Here is an 18,333-nt window from a genome sequence, read left to right as displayed (position 1 = left end):
TTTTTTTTTCCAGGCAAGTTTCTTCCTGCTCTAACTGCCAGTTGTCCCCAGCACTGCCCTGCTGCAGTCATGCTCTTCCTGTGAGATTTATAACATGTTTACAGCAAGTTCTACAAGAGCAAGACAAGACATGGGCACCTGCTCCAGTTTATCACAGCCACCTCCTCGGATTGCAGAGGAGTCAATGGTTCCCTTTTGTTCTCATTATCTCCATCTTAAACTTCTCCAAAGCAGCCACAGGATCACAAATCATGTCACTTTTTCATTTCATTTCCCCTCAATGAACCCAGCCTGGCTCAGTGCTGCCCCATGACAAACAGACAGACCCCAGGGTCAGACACAGCGTCACAGGGAGGATGGATGCTCCTGTATCCCTGCCAGTTTGTGTTCCTTATTGGCATTCTGTTTGGAATTAGATCATAATGAACCCACTTCAGTAAAGCACTTGTTGCTCCCCTCCTCTGCCTTCCCTGAGCACGTCTCCCACCACCTCCCCAGGACCTGTGGGCAGCACCTGGCTCTGCTGTGGGTTCCTTCCACTGAATCCATCCTAAAAATCCCTCCCTGGTCCAGGGTGTCCTTTCTGGGTTATCTCACAACACAAGATTAAAGTGGGGCTGTTAAATTTCCAGTTAGGATACAATGGCTGGCAGCTTGTGGGAAAGCAAAATAAATTGATAAGGAAATCCAAAATCATAAAATCGTTAAGTTCAGGAAAGGCCTCCAAGATCATCAAGTCCAACCTTCAACCAAACATCACCTTGTCAACTAAACCACAGCACCAAGGGCCACATCTGCTGGTTTTTTGAACACTCCCAGGGATGGAGAATCCACCACTTCCCTGGGCAGCCTGTTCCAAAATCAGAGAAAGGCTTGACCTGCATGTCCATGTTTTTACCTACTCACATATAGGGCACATTTCTGTCTGTATGGGGTAGATGTACCCCCAATAAACCACCTCAGGGCTCTCTGGGCTTGTCCCAGCAGTGGAACTGGTTCCTCCTCACTCCAGAGGTACAGCTGAGGCCACAAGATGGATTTCAAGGTAAAACCAATGCAAATCCCACCAAAATGTAACACTAAAGACAACCTGCACGTTCAAACCCACACCCGGAAATTCTGACCAAAAGTGGAGTTCACAGAGCTGGAGCCTGGCCAGAAAAAAGAAAAGAAGAATATCAAACAGCCTTTGCCCTGGAATGAAGCTACTGAGAAAAACATATTAAGAAAAAGAATGTGATTTTCTAGTATTGCCTCAGAGCTGATTTATTCCTGATATAAAACTAAACTTCGCAGTGATATGTACTTTTTTCATGCATTATTCTAGGTGGCAGTGTAAATCAACTGAGAATGCAGTCAGTAAAGTCATTATTGCCAGCTCTAAAAATCCTCCACTATAGAAGAGATTCAAAGAATTATTAATATTTCCTAGATTCATGTGTGCTGTGCTTGAGGAGGCACTCACAGGGAGGGCTTGAAAGTCAAAACAGAGCCATTGTATGGGTGAGAATAGCCCAAAAACTGGGGATGGAGATTCCCCTTCGCTGTGATGATTTTTCCCTGTGGGTTTGTGCCATTTAAAAATGGTGAGGAGCGTCACTTTGCCAGTGCTGGAGCATCCTGGTGGGAAAGAAACCCTGTCCTGGTGGGAAATTCTGTCCTGGTGGGAAACCTTGTCCTGGTGGGAAACCTTGTCCTGGTGGGAAATTCTGTCCTGGTGGGAAACCTTATCCTGGTCCAGCCCTGCCAGCCCCACAGAACTCCCCGTGTCACACAAAGGAAAGTGGGGTGTTTTCTAAACACCGGGAGTGACCTGTTTGATTAAGGCAAATTAAATTCACATCCCACCCGGGGGATATTTCAGCGCTGCCGAGGAGCTGCTGCTGCTCCCCCTCTCCCGGTGGCGGAGGCGATTCCCGGTGGGAAGCTCTGGGGTTCCCAGGTCCCCCCTCCTCCTCCTCCTCCTCTCACCCCCCTCCCGGCTGGTGCTCGTGGTGATTTCCTCGCCGTCAGGTGCTGCCTGGTTACCATCCCAGCAGCTCCATCATCATCATCTCCTCCTCCTCCTCGGAGCGGGCTCTAATCCCCGCACACGGAGCCGGGCGGGAGCGGCGGCCGACAGGAGTTGCTTTGTTGGTGCTGACTTGGGTAAGCGAAAAATCTCCTTTCCTTGAGAGCCATTTGCTTTTCCTCTCAGCCTGCTCCGGGCGCTGAAGCGGGTGGGGATTCCTGCTAACCTGCCTTTTTTTTTTTTTTTTTTAAAGATGAATTTTATCTCGTAAGGGGAGTTCTCTGTGCAGGCAGAATCCTCCAGCACTCGGGTTGTATTTAGCATTTCATAGAAAGCTGCCTCTGGCATTTTACTTCCCAAGTATCTGATGGAACCTGGAATATTTCTAATTAAAATCGATCTTTTGCAAGTGTCCATCTTTAAGTACTAAGTTAAAGCACTGCTTTCGAATCGGTGGAGTGGAGGGGGGAACAGAAGGTGTTTGAGGTGGGTTTGTTTTTCATGGCGAGCTCCTGTGTCCAATTTCTTGTTCTTTTGTCCCTGAACACAGAGGCTGCCCTGGCACTTCATTCATTCACATGCAGATTGCTTGCTTCCGTGTATTTTTTTTTTTTTAAATCAAAGCCCTTTGAGTTTATAATCTCCTTTTTTTTTTTCCCTGTAAACTTCTAATTCCAAAGGCAAACCCATGAAAGCTGCATGTCTCTTCCCCCCTCCACATGTAACTTTGTCACGAGACTATTAATCATGCCTTACAATAATTTTGCTAATGCAGTACATCCATTCAGAAGCAGTGGCTGCCTGCAGATGGATTTGCTACTGTGGAAGCAGAACAAATTTCCTCAGGAAATATTTAAGCAAGGTCATAATAACATTCATTACACTCTGATGTGTCGTGCTGGATCAGAGTAGAGCAGCAGCCACGTTTGTTGACTTAGGCTGTAGAAGAGCCCCAAAGGTTATACATTAATGTAAATACTGTTTATTACTTTATATATATATATATAAACTCATCAGATTGAAGCCCATATGCTGCTTAATTTGTTCTGATGGGGAAGAGGGAAGCTGAACAAATGAAAGCAATGTTATCTACTTCATTTTCAGCTCTAAAGGTTTTCACCTGCCTTCGTTAATGAGCTTTGCAATCTTATTATGCAACCTTAACACTCTGGTGGGATTGCTCTGCCCAGGGGTGAAGGGGCAACACAAACACTTGTTTAGAGCAGGTGTTTAAAATAATGTGTATTTTGGGTGCACTTTGTGTGTGCATCCCACTTTTGGGGCTGGAATGCCCGCTGAGCTGGGGGTGAGGTGCACATGGAGGGGGTGTCAGGATGGAGCTGACAAGTGAAGGAGGGGCAGGATGGGCACATCACCTGGCAGGAAAACCTGCCAGTGCCAGCACAAAGTCTGTTTGCCCAACTGTTGTTATGTTTTCTATTCCTGTGGGAAGTAAAGTTTCTTCAAGCAAGTGAGTAAATATGATAATAAATCCTATTTACCTGCGTGCTGTGTCCCAACAGCAAGAAAGGGATTGGAAAGGTGAGGCCCTGGCACAGGTTGCCCAGAGAAGCTGTGGCTGCCCCTGGAAGTGTCCAAGGCCAGGTTGGACAGGGCTTGGAGCAACCTGGGCTAGTGGAAGGTGTCCCTGCCCATGGCAGAGGGTGGAATGAGATGAGCTTTAAGTTTCCTTCCACCCCAAACCATTCTGGGATTCTGTGGTTGTTGGGCCAGAGCTTGAATAAATAACAAAGCCCAGACAACAAAGACATCAAACATTGCATTCTCACCAACTTCTGTGAAGTGCAACAGGTGACTTAACCAGATTGAGAGACAAAGACAAGCTCTTGGAGCACCAGGGAAGTCACAGGTCTCTTAATCCCATAATCCCAGCTGGATTGAGAGGTTGCTGTGTCCTGCCCCAAATCCCTTTGCAAATACTTTCCCTTGTATCAAAAGAGGAACAAAAAACCTTGAAAAGGATGTGATCCAACGCAAGGAGGAAGGTGGGCAAGTGTTCATCACCTGAGCCCATATGGAATCCCAGGGTGGTTTGGGTTGCAAGGGACCTTAAACATCCTCCACTTCCACCCCCTTCCCCCTGCCATCTGCAGCTTTACATTGGAGGTAATTCAAACCTTCCATTATTTTGCTCTCAAAACAGCCCCACTCACTCCCCTTTTCCTGCAGAAAGGGGAGAGGAGGCAGGAAATGACTTGCTGATGATGGCACAGAAAAACTGAGAGAGCAGGAAATCAGCTCCACGTGCTGGGAGTCAGAGCTGCTCATCCAGCCCAGCAAAGCAAATGCCACACACACAGAGTGACAGCAGGAGGAACTATGGGATGAGCAGATGATTCACAGGAGATTAAAGAAAACATGATACCACCTTCCTTCAGAACCAAAATCCGTTTGAAAACAAGGAACTTGTGGATTTCCCGAGGAATTAAACAGATTGATAAGGGAGCAGAGCTTAAATGAGCAAATATTGGGCAAGTTTGACACTTGGGTGTGAATTTATAGAGGTTCCAGTGTACATGGCCCCCCTGTCACCTCCCATGGGGGGGACACAGTCACCTGTGCCCAGCCCAACCTCCCCACGAGGGGCTTCTCTGCCCTGTGCCCCTCCTGGGCTGCCCCACAGAGCTTGTGCCAACCAGGATGTGCTTCCATGCACAGGAACAGAGCCCAAAATGCCATTTGTCCCCAGGGCCAGGCTGACCTACTTGGTTTTTTTTTTCTTTTTTTCACTTCATAATCTTTGTTTGGCAGCAGGCTGGGAGAGAAATGGAGGGGTCATTTCTCTCGCTGCCATCACACATTTGGTATTTATTTCAAGTGGATAAAACTCACCTTTCACCACCAGCTGAATGTCTCTGCCAGAAAATCCTCTTTTCGTGATATTCCACATCTGTAGATTAGGGATGGGTGGGTGACTGCAAAGAAAACATCGTTTAGGGGCTCAAAATAATTGGCAGGAAGGTTTCTACTAATTGATCAGCACTGTTGTCAAGGACTTTTGACCTTCACTGATTCCAAACAACAAGATAAGTTTGGTTTTTTGGGGGAATTGTATTTTTAGGAGTTACACATGCATCAGAAACTAGAAGGTAAATAAAGGCCAAGTGGCCTTTGGTGATTTTATGGACTGGAGCCTTCAACTGTTTACAATGGAGTCAATTTTGTTTTCAGTAATGTTAAATTAACCTTTAAAAATTGTGTCAAGGAGCTGAAAACCCCAAAAAGGTGCTAATTAAGGAGATAAAGTAGGTTCAGGAGGAATTCAATACCTAAACTGCCTGTCATGACAAAAGATCCTTCAGCTGTTTCTCTGCTTTAATATTTCTGCCTTTCCCAAACGTTTATTTATCCGTGAAAGCTCCTGCTTTGTCTTCTGAAGGCTCAGCTGTGTCCCACAGCTTTTGGGCAGCCCTTCCTGCTCTGGGAATTGGGATGTTCCGTGTCCCAAGGGATGTTCCATGTCCCAAGGGATGCTCCATGTCCCAGGGGATGCTCCCCATGCCCAGGGTGCTGCTGGCAGCCCCCCAAACCCCTGCTGCCTGGAGATATTTTCAGTGCATTTCTTTAACATCCTGATAGTGAGGACAAGCCACTTTAACATGTATTTTTTTTTCTAGTCTCAGGGGCTTCTTTCTCACCTTCTAGTCATTAGCCCTGATCTCATTAGGGGTGCTTAGAGGTTTGTGTAACCTTTCACACCTCCCAGCCCTCCTTCAAGCTCTAATTCTCTCGGTGCTCCCCATGCCCACAGCTCCCCTGGGTTCCAGCAGAGCTGCCTGGCCTGGCTCTGAAGAGATTAGAGCTGGGGGGGGACTGGGACATCCCCAAGGTCACACTGCCACCAGCAGCAGCCAGGGTTTCAGGGGTGGGGATCACCCAGAGCCTGCACTCACACAGGTTTGCTGCAGTTACACCCTCCAACGCTGGTGACACCCACTCAAACACCTCTTGCAGAGCTGGGGAGGCTCCAGGAAGCTGCATTTTTGGTGGGCTGCTCCCATCACTGCTCTCAGGGCACCCAGAGCTGGGCTCTCCTTCGTGGCACCACAGAGGAGAGGGGAAGGTTGTGACTCAGAGCAAAGGCAATCTGTCAGTGAACAAAAAATCAGAGATGTCAGCAGCACAAACTGTGTGAGACACGTCAACAAAAGGTTTTCTATCAAATCCCCTCCCTGCTGTCGTGATCTCTTCGAACTATTTATTATTTGAGCAGTAAAACCGTTCCACCATCACCCACCCCCATGGCTGGTTGTACATAACTCATAATCCATCAGGTTTGGGGATGTTTCAGTTAAAATTAGCCACTGTTCAGCAGGGCTTTTTTAGCCACTAAATGTGAAGCACAATGTAAACATTTGTATTTGCCAACATGCTCCAAATGAGTACAGTGACAAGAGAGAGTTACCATATGGTCACCAGCTCCTCCCCAGCTGATCCTCTCTTCCATCCCTTGCAGTGGGACATAACACCAGGGACATGGGCAGCACAAACACTTCATGGAATCACAGGATGTTTGAGGTTGGAAGGGACACTAAAGATAATTTTGTTCCATCCCTTCTACACCTTCTACTAGACCAGGTTGCTCCAATCTGGCCTTGGACACTTCCAGGGGTGGGGCAAGCTGTGAGCAGCAAGAGCAGCACAAAATTTCACCTGCTTGAAAAGCCAGACTCCTCTGGCCCAGCATCCTAAATCCAGCTTGTTCTTCATGTAGCACAAGCCATGGCAGTCACCTCTCCTCCTCCTCCTCTTCCTCACAGCGTTCCCTGCTTCCACTCTGGAGGAGATGGGTCGCAAGGAAGAGGATGACAGCAGCTCCTGGAAGAAGCAGACGAGCAACATCCGAAAAACCTTCATTTTCATGGAGGCCCTGGGATCGTGAGTACCACAGCTGCTCCCAGGGCAGGGAATCCTCCAGATCCCACCTTCCCAGCCCGGGGCAGTGACTCCCTTGCTGGCACTGGCTCCCTCTGAGACAGTCCCTGCTCTCAGGTGAGGGTGGGTGCCCATCCTGCTGCAGGGGTGCTGCTGGTACTCGTGTGCCATGAAGCACCAAAAACAGCTCCTTCCCACCCAGCCCCAGGCACAGCTCCAGTTCCTCTCTGCCCTTCCCTCCATCCCCTCTAAGATTGCATGGAACCTCAGCTGAATAAGTTCTAGGTCTGTTCCTGCTGAGGAATATCACAACAAGTCGTATATTTAGCTCAGAAACCCTGACTCAGCCGGGGGATGAAACAAAAACAAGGATGTTGGAGTCCTACAATCCTTCCCTGTGAGTTCACAGCTTCATTTGCCTATTCATGGGGATGAGACAAGAAAACATTTCCAAGGTGGTGGAGGAGGAATTGAATTACCTCCACCGGCGGGTTCTGTCATGGAAAAATGTTCAGTGACTTCAGAGCCCACAACAAAGCTCCCAAAAAAACAGCCACACCAGAGCTGGGTGATGTTTTGATTGTGTCCCTCAGCAGCCCCAGAAATTAGTGAAATTATCCAGCAGCTTTCACTGAAGGAATGAGGTTAGAAAGAGCTTTGTTCTCTCCTAGCCAACTTGTTGATTCATCATTTTTTAATAAGGGGCATAATTATTATAAACTGTTTGGGACAGATACATAGAACAGATGCCCCAGCAGCTGATTTGTAGGTTGTTCATTTCCTACTATTACATTAATAGGAAAATTTAGCATTAGAAATTGAGATTTTTTTTTTTTCCACGTGCACTACTTCAGCTCGCTGAAGAATTGAAATGAAGATCTGGGACCTAAAACCAGCTCAAAACTTGTTATCACCTTCCAGCAGCACGGCCAGCTGCCTTAGGGACCCTGCAAGGATGTGCCTGCCTATCCCCCAGGAGCTCTCAGGAATGTGAAAGGCATATCCACGAAACAGCCTGCACAGTTTATGTGGCTAAAGGGGCAAAAATGTGTAAAATGAGAGGAAAGTCCCAACACCACCTGCTTTTTGGGCCAGAAGAGAGAAGACAGTTACATATAATTTACTAAGCGAGATTAAGAGTTTATTTGTTGGGATGGCTTCCCAAAAATCTATGGGTTGTTTTTTTTTTGTTTGGGGGATGTTTTTTTGGGTGATTTGGGGGTTTTTTTCCCTTTCTAGGGACCAGTCCTGGCACAGCAAGTCCTCAGGGTCTTGCACAGGCATTCCTTGTAAGTGGATTACAGGGGACACGGGACTTGTGCCCTGGTTTATTTGGTTTGCTACACCAGCATCCCCACCAAGAGGTGCTTTCACATCACTCAACCCCCTCTCCTTGTAGGGCTTTGCAGGCTCAGGGGTAAGTTCCATTTAATGACCATCAATTAATCTGTTGCTCATTTGACGAGGATTATTGAGGACTGACCTGGCAAAATGTGCACTGTCACTGCCCTGAGCCACGTGCTCAGCTCCCTGAGACAAACCTTTAACAGGATTGGGAGCTTTAGGCATGTTATAAATACCTGCTCAGGGCTGCCCTGGGCTGACCCCTGCCCAGGGGGGTACAGGACACTCACTGTCACTTTGTCACTAAGGGTACACGGGTATTTGCAGGCTCTTCAGGTAGGAAAACACAGCAGATGCTGAAATAAAATATGAACTCATATATAACTGATAAATAACCCTAGTATTTTGCATTTTAGACATACAGAGGGTTGGGTGATAACACCCAAACTGCAACATCACTGGGCTGCTTCCACTCAGCTTTCTCAGTCCTCAGGGCAGTGCTGAGCAGGGAAAGGGCAGGAATACCCAAAGACTGTGGGGGTTTTGAAGGAACATGATTTTAGAGTGGAATTTGGCCCCATTAGAGCAGAGGCTATTGAGATCTTCCCACAGGGGTTTAACCCCAGTGAGCACCCAAGCTCCAGATTGCTCCATCTCAGGAAGGTTATGGATACAGCCCCTCCCTGAGCTTGTGCTTAGCCCAGGAAAATCCCCCCAGTCCCAAGGGATTCCAGTGCAAAGGTTCCTTGAAGGCAGAGAGCTGTGAGCCCAGGGATGTGCTGAAAACCCTGTTTGCCCTCTGCCTCCCTGGAGCCCAAGTTCACCCACAGCCAGGCCCCTGCAGGACTAAAACACTTCAGTGTCTTCCCAGGCAGTCCTGAAGAAGCTGCTTTAATTTCATCTTTTTTTGCCCACTGCCTCAAAACAGCTTCATGGCCAACTATGCAAAAATAACCTTTTCTCTACAGAGAAAACTTGGGGGTTTATCTCCATATTGCATAATCCTACCTTGGATATCCTGAGTTTGGGGCTGCTGGAGACACAGTTGTAGCTTTATAATCAGCATCCACTTAAATTACTCCCATGTTGTTTTTTCTTGCCATTCCTTCTCTCTGTAAGTGCCCTCCCAGTTCCCAGCTTCTACTGAAACACAACTTCTCCTCCTCTCTGCAGAGGTGCCTTCTCAGAAGTTTTCCTGGTGAAGCAGAAAAGCACTGGCAAGCTCTTTGCTCTGAAATGCATCAAGAAGTCTCCCCTCACCAGGGACAGCAGCTTGGAGAACGAAATAGCAGTGCTGAAAAAGTGAGTGGTGGTGTGGTGCAAAGTAGAACAAATGTCCTTTCCCAAGATCACAGAATATTTAGGGTTGGAAGGGACCTCTGGAGATGATCTTGTCCAACCCCTAAAAAAAGAAGTGTGGCTCTACAGGAAGAATAATATGAGGAAATTAGTATTTATTTTTAAAGAATATATAAATATCAGTTTGAATTGGGAAATTAGTAAAGTTTCTTCTCTCATTCCTCAGCTGGGTTTGTAACCTCAACACAGCCACACTGACCCAGAGCTGGGGAAGGAAACCATGGAATGGTTTGGGATGGGAAGGGACCTTAAAGCTCAGAATCTCTATCTTCTGGTAAGCTAAAAATAACATTTGAGGAACTTCCCATGGGCAGGGACAACTTCCATTAGAGCAGGTTGCTCCAAGCTCCGTCCAGCCTGGCCTTAGACTCTTCCAGGGATGGGGCATAATAGAAATAAATGAAGTAGAGCAGCAGACAGGGAAAAGGGAACCAGAGCAGATGTTTTTGCAGTCCAAGGAAATCTTCTGCTGTAGGTGTTTAAAAACAAAGGCTCTGGTCCCCAGCTGTTGGTGCCTGGTACTCATAAAAGAATTGGTAGGGGCATCAATGGTCCTCTGCCACTCAGGGGAAGGGAGATCAGCCACAAAACACCCCAGTGGACTTCCACTGGTGATTGAAGCAGGATGACTGTTGGGTTTTCCACTTCAAAAGCCACTTCTGTCCTCGCCAGGTTGGTTTCTGACCCACCTTTATCTTTGCAGGATAAAGCACGAAAACATCGTGACCTTAGAAGATATTTATGAGAGCACAACCCACTTCTACCTGGTCATGCAGCTGTAAGTATGAGCAGAGCCACTTCTTTGTGAGTCACAGAGGAACCACAAAGACTGGCAGGACCAGGGTGATGCCTCATATTTCCCACTGGAGCCCCTCACAGGGACCATTCAAACCCCCCTCACTGCGAGGGCTGCGCGGTTGGAACCAACCTGGCCACTTCTCCTGCTGCCTTGGCCCACCCCTTGTTTTAGCAGCAGGTTTTCTAAACCATGATTTGGAGCTATTTATGCAAATTAATTCATCACAGTTTAGCAGGGCAGAGACAGAAGTATTTCTAATTAAAGCTGTGCAGGGTTTCTAGAAATGAATATGGGCACTGTGTCAGCGGCAGAGAAAGTGCTGTGAGCACCCAAATCTGAGCAAATTTAGCTAAAGGAAGCAAAAAACTATATCCATTCTGTGGTGGAGCCTGGAGTAGGGCTGGATAGCTGTGGCTCAGTCCTACCAGGACTTTCCTCACAACTTTACCCAAATTCCCCTGGTTTACCAGCACTCCTTACAGGAGCATCCATCAGCTCAGCCTCACAAGAACTGCTGCCCAAGGAATGGTTCTGCTGTAGGTGGAGCTGTGAAAGGACCAGAAAGTCGGCTTGCCTAACACAAAAGCCTGATTCATTTTGTTTAAATTTTTTTTTTCCCGAATTGCCTTTTCCCACAGGGTGTCTGGGGGAGAGCTCTTCGATCGGATTTTGGAGCGAGGTGTTTACACCGAGAAAGATGCAAGTCTGGTGATCCACCAGGTGCTGACAGCAGTGAAATACCTGCATGAGAATGGGATAGTTCACCGAGACCTGAAGGTGAGACCTGGCCCTCAGCAGCACCTCAGGGAGCTGCCCTGGCTGCCAACTCCACCTGCTCTGCCCCAGGACTTCCTGCTCTCCCTTTGCCATTTTTCTGCCACAGATTTCAACCTCTGACCACTCTTTCACAGCCTGAAAACCTTCTTTACCTGACTCCTGAAGAGAACTCCAAAATCATGATCACGGATTTCGGCTTGTCTAAAATGGAGCAGAACGGCATCATGTCCACGGCCTGTGGGACTCCAGGATATGTGGGTAAGCCAAGGATCAGGAATGGGCTTGTGCTGGTGGATTGTCTGGAAAAAAGGCCATGCATTGCCTAGAAAAAAGGGAAAAAAAATAAATACATAATTATGTTAATAACAACGTGCTGCTCACAAATGCACTGCATGGACCACGTACAGGCTGGATTAAAAGCGAGTGTGGAGACTGAAAAATCTCAGCATGCTTAAAAATGCAAAGAAAAGGATCATTTTAGGAGCTCTATATTTATTGAATTGTCATAAAAACAACTGAAATGCAATGGGGTTGTGTTAAATGCCCACCAGAATGCACTGCCTGGACCCACAGCTCCCTGGTCAAACCTCAGGGTACAGGCAGAGGTCCTGGTTCTTTCTGTCTAATGGCATAAAATAGATACAGATAGCACAGACCAATTTAGCTGGTAAACGCTGCTGTTAGCAGCTGATCTCTGCACTGGCACCTCAGAGGCCAAGTGTACCAGGAACTGCTGCTTTTCCCAGTACTGGAGAACTCATTATTGCTCAGAATTCCCACGTGGTTTTGCTGTTCCGCAGCCCCCGAGGTCCTTGCCCAGAAGCCCTACAGCAAAGCCGTGGACTGCTGGTCCATTGGAGTCATCACTTACATCCTGTGAGTAGCAGCAAGCAGCATCCCACTTGTTTTTCCATGAGTTTTTCCCAGCTCCTCGCTGCTCACCCGCCCCGGTGGAGCAGCAGCGTGAGTGGGGGCGATGCTGGACCTGCCTCGTGTGGAGCACAGGTTCAGCAGGCACAGAAATGAAAGGCATGTGGGTAATCAAGTACAGGAGAAGAGATGAAAAGAATCACATTTTCCCCCATTATGTGCCTCATCCTATGCTTTGTTTTTTTTACCCGTTGCCTACAAATACCATTCAATCTTCCCTGGTACTTTTTGTTTCCTCCCACACCACTCAGCTCTGTACCAGCTGTGGCTTTGTCCTCTCGCTGCTGCAGTGAAGTTTTTAACTCTTTCCTGCAGCTTTGCTGATCCACTCAGCAGTCAGGGACAGGTGGATGGGCAGAGAAACCTCTGTCACTCCTCACTTGTGTTGCTTGAGGAGCCTGTGCTGATGGGGGTGGTGGCACTGAAGGACCTCTGGCTTTCTGCTCTGTTCCAGGCTCTGTGGGTATCCCCCTTTCTATGAAGAGACTGAATCCAAACTGTTTGAAAAGATTAAGGAAGGCTACTACGAGTTTGAGTCTCCATTTTGGGACGATATCTCCGAGTCAGGTAAAGCTCTTGTGCTGGGGAACTCCTTGTTCCCTCCCAGCAACTTCAATCCCAAACCCTGTAACCGTGAGCCTGCACCCCCAAAACACCCAGTGCTTGACTTGGGAGGGATGGGGAAGGATGAAGTGATGAACTGAGTCACCCTGATTTTCACAAGTGGATTAGTGAGCTCCAAGTGAGCTCAGATTTCCCTTGGAAGTGTTCAAGGCCAGGAGAAATCCTTCCCTGGGAGGGTGGGGAGGCCCTGGCACAGATTTCCCAGAGAAGCTGTGGCTGCCCCATCCCTGGGAGTGTCCAAGGCCAGGTTGGACAGGGCTTGGAGCAACCTGGGCTGGTGGAAGGTGTCCCTGCTTGTGGCAGGGGAATGGAATTACATTTTCTTTAAGGTCCTTTCCAACCCAAACCATTCTATCATTCTGTAAGAAGGGGAATTCAAGAGGGCTTTCCCCTTTATTTTCTATGTTTTTTTTTTCTTTTTTTCCCCCTTGTTTTCCTTCCCATCAAGTGTCAGCCACAACTGGGTCCTTCCACCAGACCAACCTGCTCATGGAGCTCACCTGTACACAGCTCACCACATCCAGCATCTTCACAGCATATTTTAAACATCAATCTTTTACACATACAAACAAAACTAGCAGGGGGGTTGTTAGGATTTAATAACAAACACTGCAATCCTTCCTGCTAAAAAAAAAAAATAAAAAGAAAGGAAAAAGAAATGGGACTGATGTAAGTGCTTTTTAGGGCAACTCCTAAATCCCCTCAGTTTACTCTTTAATGGCTTTTAGAGTTATTTTTTCTAGCTGAATAGTTCAACTCAGTTCACATAATCTGAGTGTTTGGTACATCTCCAGTTAATATTTTTTCATCTGGAGCCCTTCACTACGAACATGTCCCTTTAATGGAGTTATCAGAGAATTGTTAAAGTTGGAAAAGACCTCCAAGATCATCAAGTCCAACCTTTGACCGAATCCCTCCATGCCCACTAAACCACATTGCAAAGTGCCACATCTACTCATTTTCTGAACACTTCCAGGGATGGTGACTCCACCACTTCCCTGCACAGCCTCTTCCAATGCTTGTCCACTCTTTCAGTGAAGAATTTTTTTCCTTATATCCAACCTGGTGCAACGAACACCTTCTCCTCAGGGCTGACCTCTGTGACGTTTATCCACTGTATTTTCCACACCCCATTAGGATTGTGCCTTGGAAGAAGGAGAAAATAACCTTTTCCCTCTGCTTTTTTTTCCCCCCCTCCTGAACAGCCAAGGATTTCATCAGACATTTGCTGGAGAAGAACCCAGCTGTGAGGTTTACCTGTGAAGAAGCCCTGAGGCACCCGTGGTGAGTGGACAGTTCACCAGCCCCGTGTCCCTCTCCACGTGCCCCATGGAAGCTGAGGACAGGGGGGTCTCCCCACCCCATTATTAACGTCACCATCTGCCTCCACGTGGCCCTGGGTGTTCCTTTTTTTTTGGTGTGTGTGCAAAGAAAGGAAATTATGAATAATTAAAGATGCCATTTGTGCATAACTGCCTCCGTAAACAGCGGCAAAGCCGAAATCCCACCCTGAGCTCTCCCAGGCTTTGAAGTGTGTGTTTGCACTGCATTCCTGTTGCTGTTTTTCCTTTGGGTTTAATTATTGCTGATTGAACGTAGAAAGCAGTGAGTTGCTTCCAGAGTGTGGAATGCCTTACAAATGCCATCTGCCTACGAGCCCCTTTTCTTCTCTTCCCATCTGCAGGATTAATGGAAATACAGCCCTTCACCGTGACATCTACCCATCTGTCAGTGCTCAGATTCAGAAAAACTTTGCAAAGAGCAAATGGAGGGTAAGTCATTGCTGCTGGGAGCCCAGAGCCATTTCCCTAACAAACCCCAGTTGCTGTCGTGCAGCAAAAGCGAGGCTTCAGCTGCGTGGGTAAGCACCAAAAAACTGGGATCCTCCACACCTGTATCCTCCAAATTTTAAATTGAGTGCAGTTATTGTTTATTGGGTGTTTTGGAGCAGTATTTCCTGCTGCAAAAAAGTACTGGTAAATTCACCACAAACATCATGCTGTAGTGGCCTCACCACAAAAGCAAAGGGGAGGGGGAAAGGGTCATAAAATCACAGAATGGTTTGGGTTGGAAGGGAACTTAGAGCTCATCCAACCCCACCCCCTGCCACGGGCAGGGACACCTTCCTCTATCCCAGGTTGCTCCAAGCCCCGTCCAACCTGGCCTTGGACACTTCCAGGCATGGGGCAGCCACAGCTTCTCTGGGCAACCTGTGCCAGGGCCTCCCCACCCTCACAGGGATTTCTTCCCAATATCTAACCTAAATTTCCCCTCTTTCAGTTTGAACCCATTACTCCTTGTCCCCTCACTTATTGCCTTTATACCAAGGGAGTGAAATTGTTGCTCCATCAGCAGATTTTTTGGGGAGCTTAATTCAGCTTTCCCTCCTTTCAGCCTTGAAGATAAATTGGTACTTCAGTTTACATCAGGAGTTTTAGCCAGTTTAGCTGGAGAGAGGGATGCCATGGGCACCACGTGCACGACAGCGTTTTAAACAGCTACATTCACAGCTCAGCTCTAGTCTCCATCTCACACTGCTGGGTAATTTACAGCTGTTCCCACACCCTCCTCGTGTGGAAGCAGTTGTAAACTCCAAAAGCATCAGCAATTTGTGGAAAATGTGATGTTTATGCACATCCCACTTCCCACATGGTGCTGACCCACCCAGTGCCAAGCAGTCGTCACCTTGGGGGGGACAGCCTATCTGTCCCACCCAGCCTGGCACCACCAGGGTGGTTTTGTCTCCTTCCCCAGCAAGCCTTCAACGCCGCAGCCGTCGTTCACCACATGAAGAAGCTGCACATGAGCGGCCACGCTGCGGCCGAGAGCCCCGCGCCCACCACGCCCGGCCCGGGGGCCTCCACGCCCAGCACGCCCTTGGTGGCCACCCCGCCAGCAGCTCCCAGCGAAGACAAGGACACACCACTCCCCGAGGTCCCCACGCAGGGCTGTGCAAACCCTCAGCTGGAGCAAGACACGGGAATGGGAGAGGAGGAGCTGGGAAGGCACCCGGAGAACGGAGCGGTGCCCGTGGGCAGCAGCCTGGTCCTGCCCGACAACAACCACAGCCCTCCAGGCAGGACCTCCTGTGGCTGCAGCCCGGCCTGTGTGGGCCACGAGAAGACAAAGACATCCTTCTGCTCCGAGCCAGTGCTGCTGAAAAAACCTTCCAAGTCCCAGTAGGTATCCAAGATGTTAGACAGAACTTCCAGCACGTTATATGGGAATAACCACCCCTTGGAAGGGGTCGCCTGGCACGTGGGTTGCCAGGTGGAGGTAGGAAGGGAGCAATAAGCAAATGCTTTGGTGGGCTGGAAGCTGTGCCCAGCCAAGTGCCTGCTGTGTGTGTGTGAGCACGGGGGGAGGCAGGTGCCAGGGCTGCGGGCACAGCTCGCTCTGAGCCCAGGCTCTGCTGCCTCCCACCAGGGGCTGGAGCACATTTGTTCTCCAGCAACTGAACTGCCCAGTGATCAAAGCTGCTGGTGCAGAGTGACCAGAGCCTGCCTCTGCTGCAGTGACTGCACTCTTTGCTCCTGGCACTGATGTTCTGTATATTAACTGCACAATTTCGATTCCCCCCCAGAATGATTGTAAATGTTGCTTTTCCTCTCTTTTCTTCTTTCTGTTCCAACTGTTCCGTTCCCAACCAGCCATTTCAAAACAGAAGTTCTTGTTCCGATGAAGACCAGTAAACACTCCTCTCACTGTGGCACTGGGCAAACTGGAGTTTGTTTGATCATGTGATGGAGGCAGCAGCTGGGCTCTCCACATCACCAGTGGTAAGTGCTCTGCAATCCAATCACCAGCTGCTTTTAATTAATCCCATTAGGGCATGAAAAAGGGAAAGGCACAACTAGCAAAGTGACTGTGCATGAAAGAAATGAACTCACCCTTTTTTTGCAATGGAAAAAGCCTCTAAACTAAAGCACCTTTCAGGGAATGAATCATCTCTCAGCTTCCATTAAGGCCAGTCCAGTGACTCTGAATCCAACTTCTGCATTACAATAGGGTTGCCCAGGAACATGGGAGAGGAAGCCAAGCATGGGTTTGTCATATCAAGCTCTGCAATTATTCCAAGCTACTCACTGGGAAACACACTGATCCAAACAGCTCTGGCAGCTGGGATTGGGGTTTTTCAGCTGTGACCATGAGCAAAGGGCTGACAAGAGGCTGCTGGTTCAGGGCTGGGCACAGGCAGGATGTCTCTGTGGCCTGAAGGACCATTCCCTTTCCCAGATTTGGTCCAGGCAGGTCTGAGTGTCTTTGTCAGCAGAGAGCAGAGCATGGAAATGCTCAGTTTGTAGGCAAGTAGCGTAAAATAATGAAAGTTTCATCCTGTTTGACCACAGCTTGGATAAATTCTGTTATCACACTGTATGTGAGCAGTAAGAAGCACTGCTATTAGATCCTGCACTAAAGAATGCTCCCCAAAGGTGAGCACCTGCTGGCAGAGCTCTCCTCAAAAGCTGCATCAAATGAGCTCCCCCCTCTCATCTCCCGTGCCAGTCTCTGCTGATGAGACTGTGTGAACAGGACTGCAAGGCACAAAGGATTAACAGCACAGACAAATGCGTGTCAGACCCACTGTAGGCTCCAAGAAGGTTCATTCCAATGATCAGTCATGTAATAACCCTTTATAACTAAGCACACAAAGGGATCTAAGCTGCTCCTAACCCCTGTGCTACTGCTCATTAACAGCACATTCTGCAGGCAGCAGTCTAGTGAAACAAGGTTCAATCCTCAACTGAGATTCTTTCTCTCTCTTGCAGAAACAGAAGGGCTGTTTTACTCTTTTCTGCACTTCAAAGCCAGACATCACCAGTGCAAGCAAGAAAGGAGGCTGTGTCCCACCAGCAGCTCTCCCAGAGCAGTGACCAGCTGGGGACAGCAGCACAAGTCCCAGGAATCCATCACTGCAGTGACCTCGGGGTGTTTCTGGATCATTAGAGCTGGGAGAAGGCAAGGGAAAGGCTGAGGGTCCTGCTGGCATATCCAGTGTATATTATCCATATGGCATCACTCATGCTACAGGCTTTTGTTTTCCTGTTTAGTTGTCCAAGGCATAAGTGCACTGCACAACACCAACCCTCCAAACCAAAGCCATGCAGAGCTTTACCCAGTGGCAGGGCAGTTATTTTTACAATCTTCACCCTCTCCACTCCCTGGGGTTTGGTTAGTCCCAGGCTTTGGCACTCTGGAGTTCAGCATTTCCCAGCTGCCCACTCAGGCTGCTCAGCTCCCACCACAGCCATAAGAGGAGAGAGAACCTGCTAGAAACCTCCATGTGTCTGATGAGAACACAGCAAGGTCTGAATCCCCTGCTTCCAAGCCTGTAATTGCACAATAAATACTTGCTTAATAAAGCTGGGTTTTGTTTTGTAAAGTGCCTCTTGGTTATTCATAGAAACCTGATGTGGAAATGGTCTGTCAAGCCCCTCCTAAAGCATTCCCTGTGCATCCACAGACCTGCTCCCGCTGGTGTTTTCTGGCAAAGTGTTACAACACGGGCAGATTGTGACAGAAAATGAAACAAGGCATTTGAGTTGTGCACGGGGAGATAAAATTCTCCATTTTTGCAATCTGGTTATTTGAA

At 48.3% G+C, this 18,333-nt stretch overlaps 1 protein-coding gene and 1 long non-coding RNA gene across 5 annotated transcripts; one reads left to right on the top strand and one right to left on the bottom strand.

The window, feature by feature from the left end:
* Window positions 1-2,044: 2,044 nt before the first annotated feature.
* CAMK1G (calcium/calmodulin dependent protein kinase IG) lies at window positions 2,045-18,123 on the top strand. Of its 4 annotated transcripts, XM_008923747.3 has the most exons (13): window positions 2,045-2,148; window positions 6,793-6,910; window positions 9,425-9,553; window positions 10,314-10,388; window positions 11,048-11,186; window positions 11,321-11,444; window positions 11,987-12,062; window positions 12,571-12,683; window positions 13,946-14,024; window positions 14,425-14,512; window positions 15,495-15,919; window positions 16,391-16,519; window positions 17,510-18,123. In XM_008923747.3, exons 2-12 carry the CDS (start codon window positions 6,819-6,821, stop codon window positions 16,482-16,484), a joined length of 1,434 nt encoding a protein of 477 aa, XP_008921995.2. In that variant the 5' UTR covers window positions 2,045-2,148; window positions 6,793-6,818; the 3' UTR covers window positions 16,485-16,519; window positions 17,510-18,123. The 4 variants fall into 4 exon arrangements, with proteins under 4 accessions (XP_008921995.2, XP_017935146.1, XP_017935145.1 ...); XM_018079657.2 differs by lacking the exons at window positions 2,045-2,148; window positions 6,793-6,910 and adding an exon at window positions 7,442-7,551; XM_018079656.2 differs by lacking the exons at window positions 2,045-2,148; window positions 6,793-6,910 and adding an exon at window positions 7,577-7,676.
* On the bottom strand, window positions 6,017-7,366 carry LOC108640890. Its single transcript, XR_001921567.1, has 3 exons — window positions 7,294-7,366; window positions 6,766-6,850; window positions 6,017-6,119 (listed from the first exon to the last, which is right to left on the bottom strand). It is a non-coding gene; the product is annotated as an uncharacterized LOC108640890 (long non-coding RNA).
* Window positions 18,124-18,333: the final 210 nt, after the last annotated feature.

The sequence above is a fragment of the Manacus vitellinus genome, unplaced genomic scaffold (assembly GCF_001715985.3).
Source record: "Manacus vitellinus isolate BGI_N305 unplaced genomic scaffold, ASM171598v3 scaffold_47_pilon, whole genome shotgun sequence".
Lineage (NCBI taxonomy): Eukaryota > Metazoa > Chordata > Aves > Passeriformes > Pipridae > Manacus > Manacus vitellinus.
The sequence above is the reverse complement of the archived record's forward strand: the minus strand, read 5'-3'. Positions and strand labels throughout refer to the sequence as shown.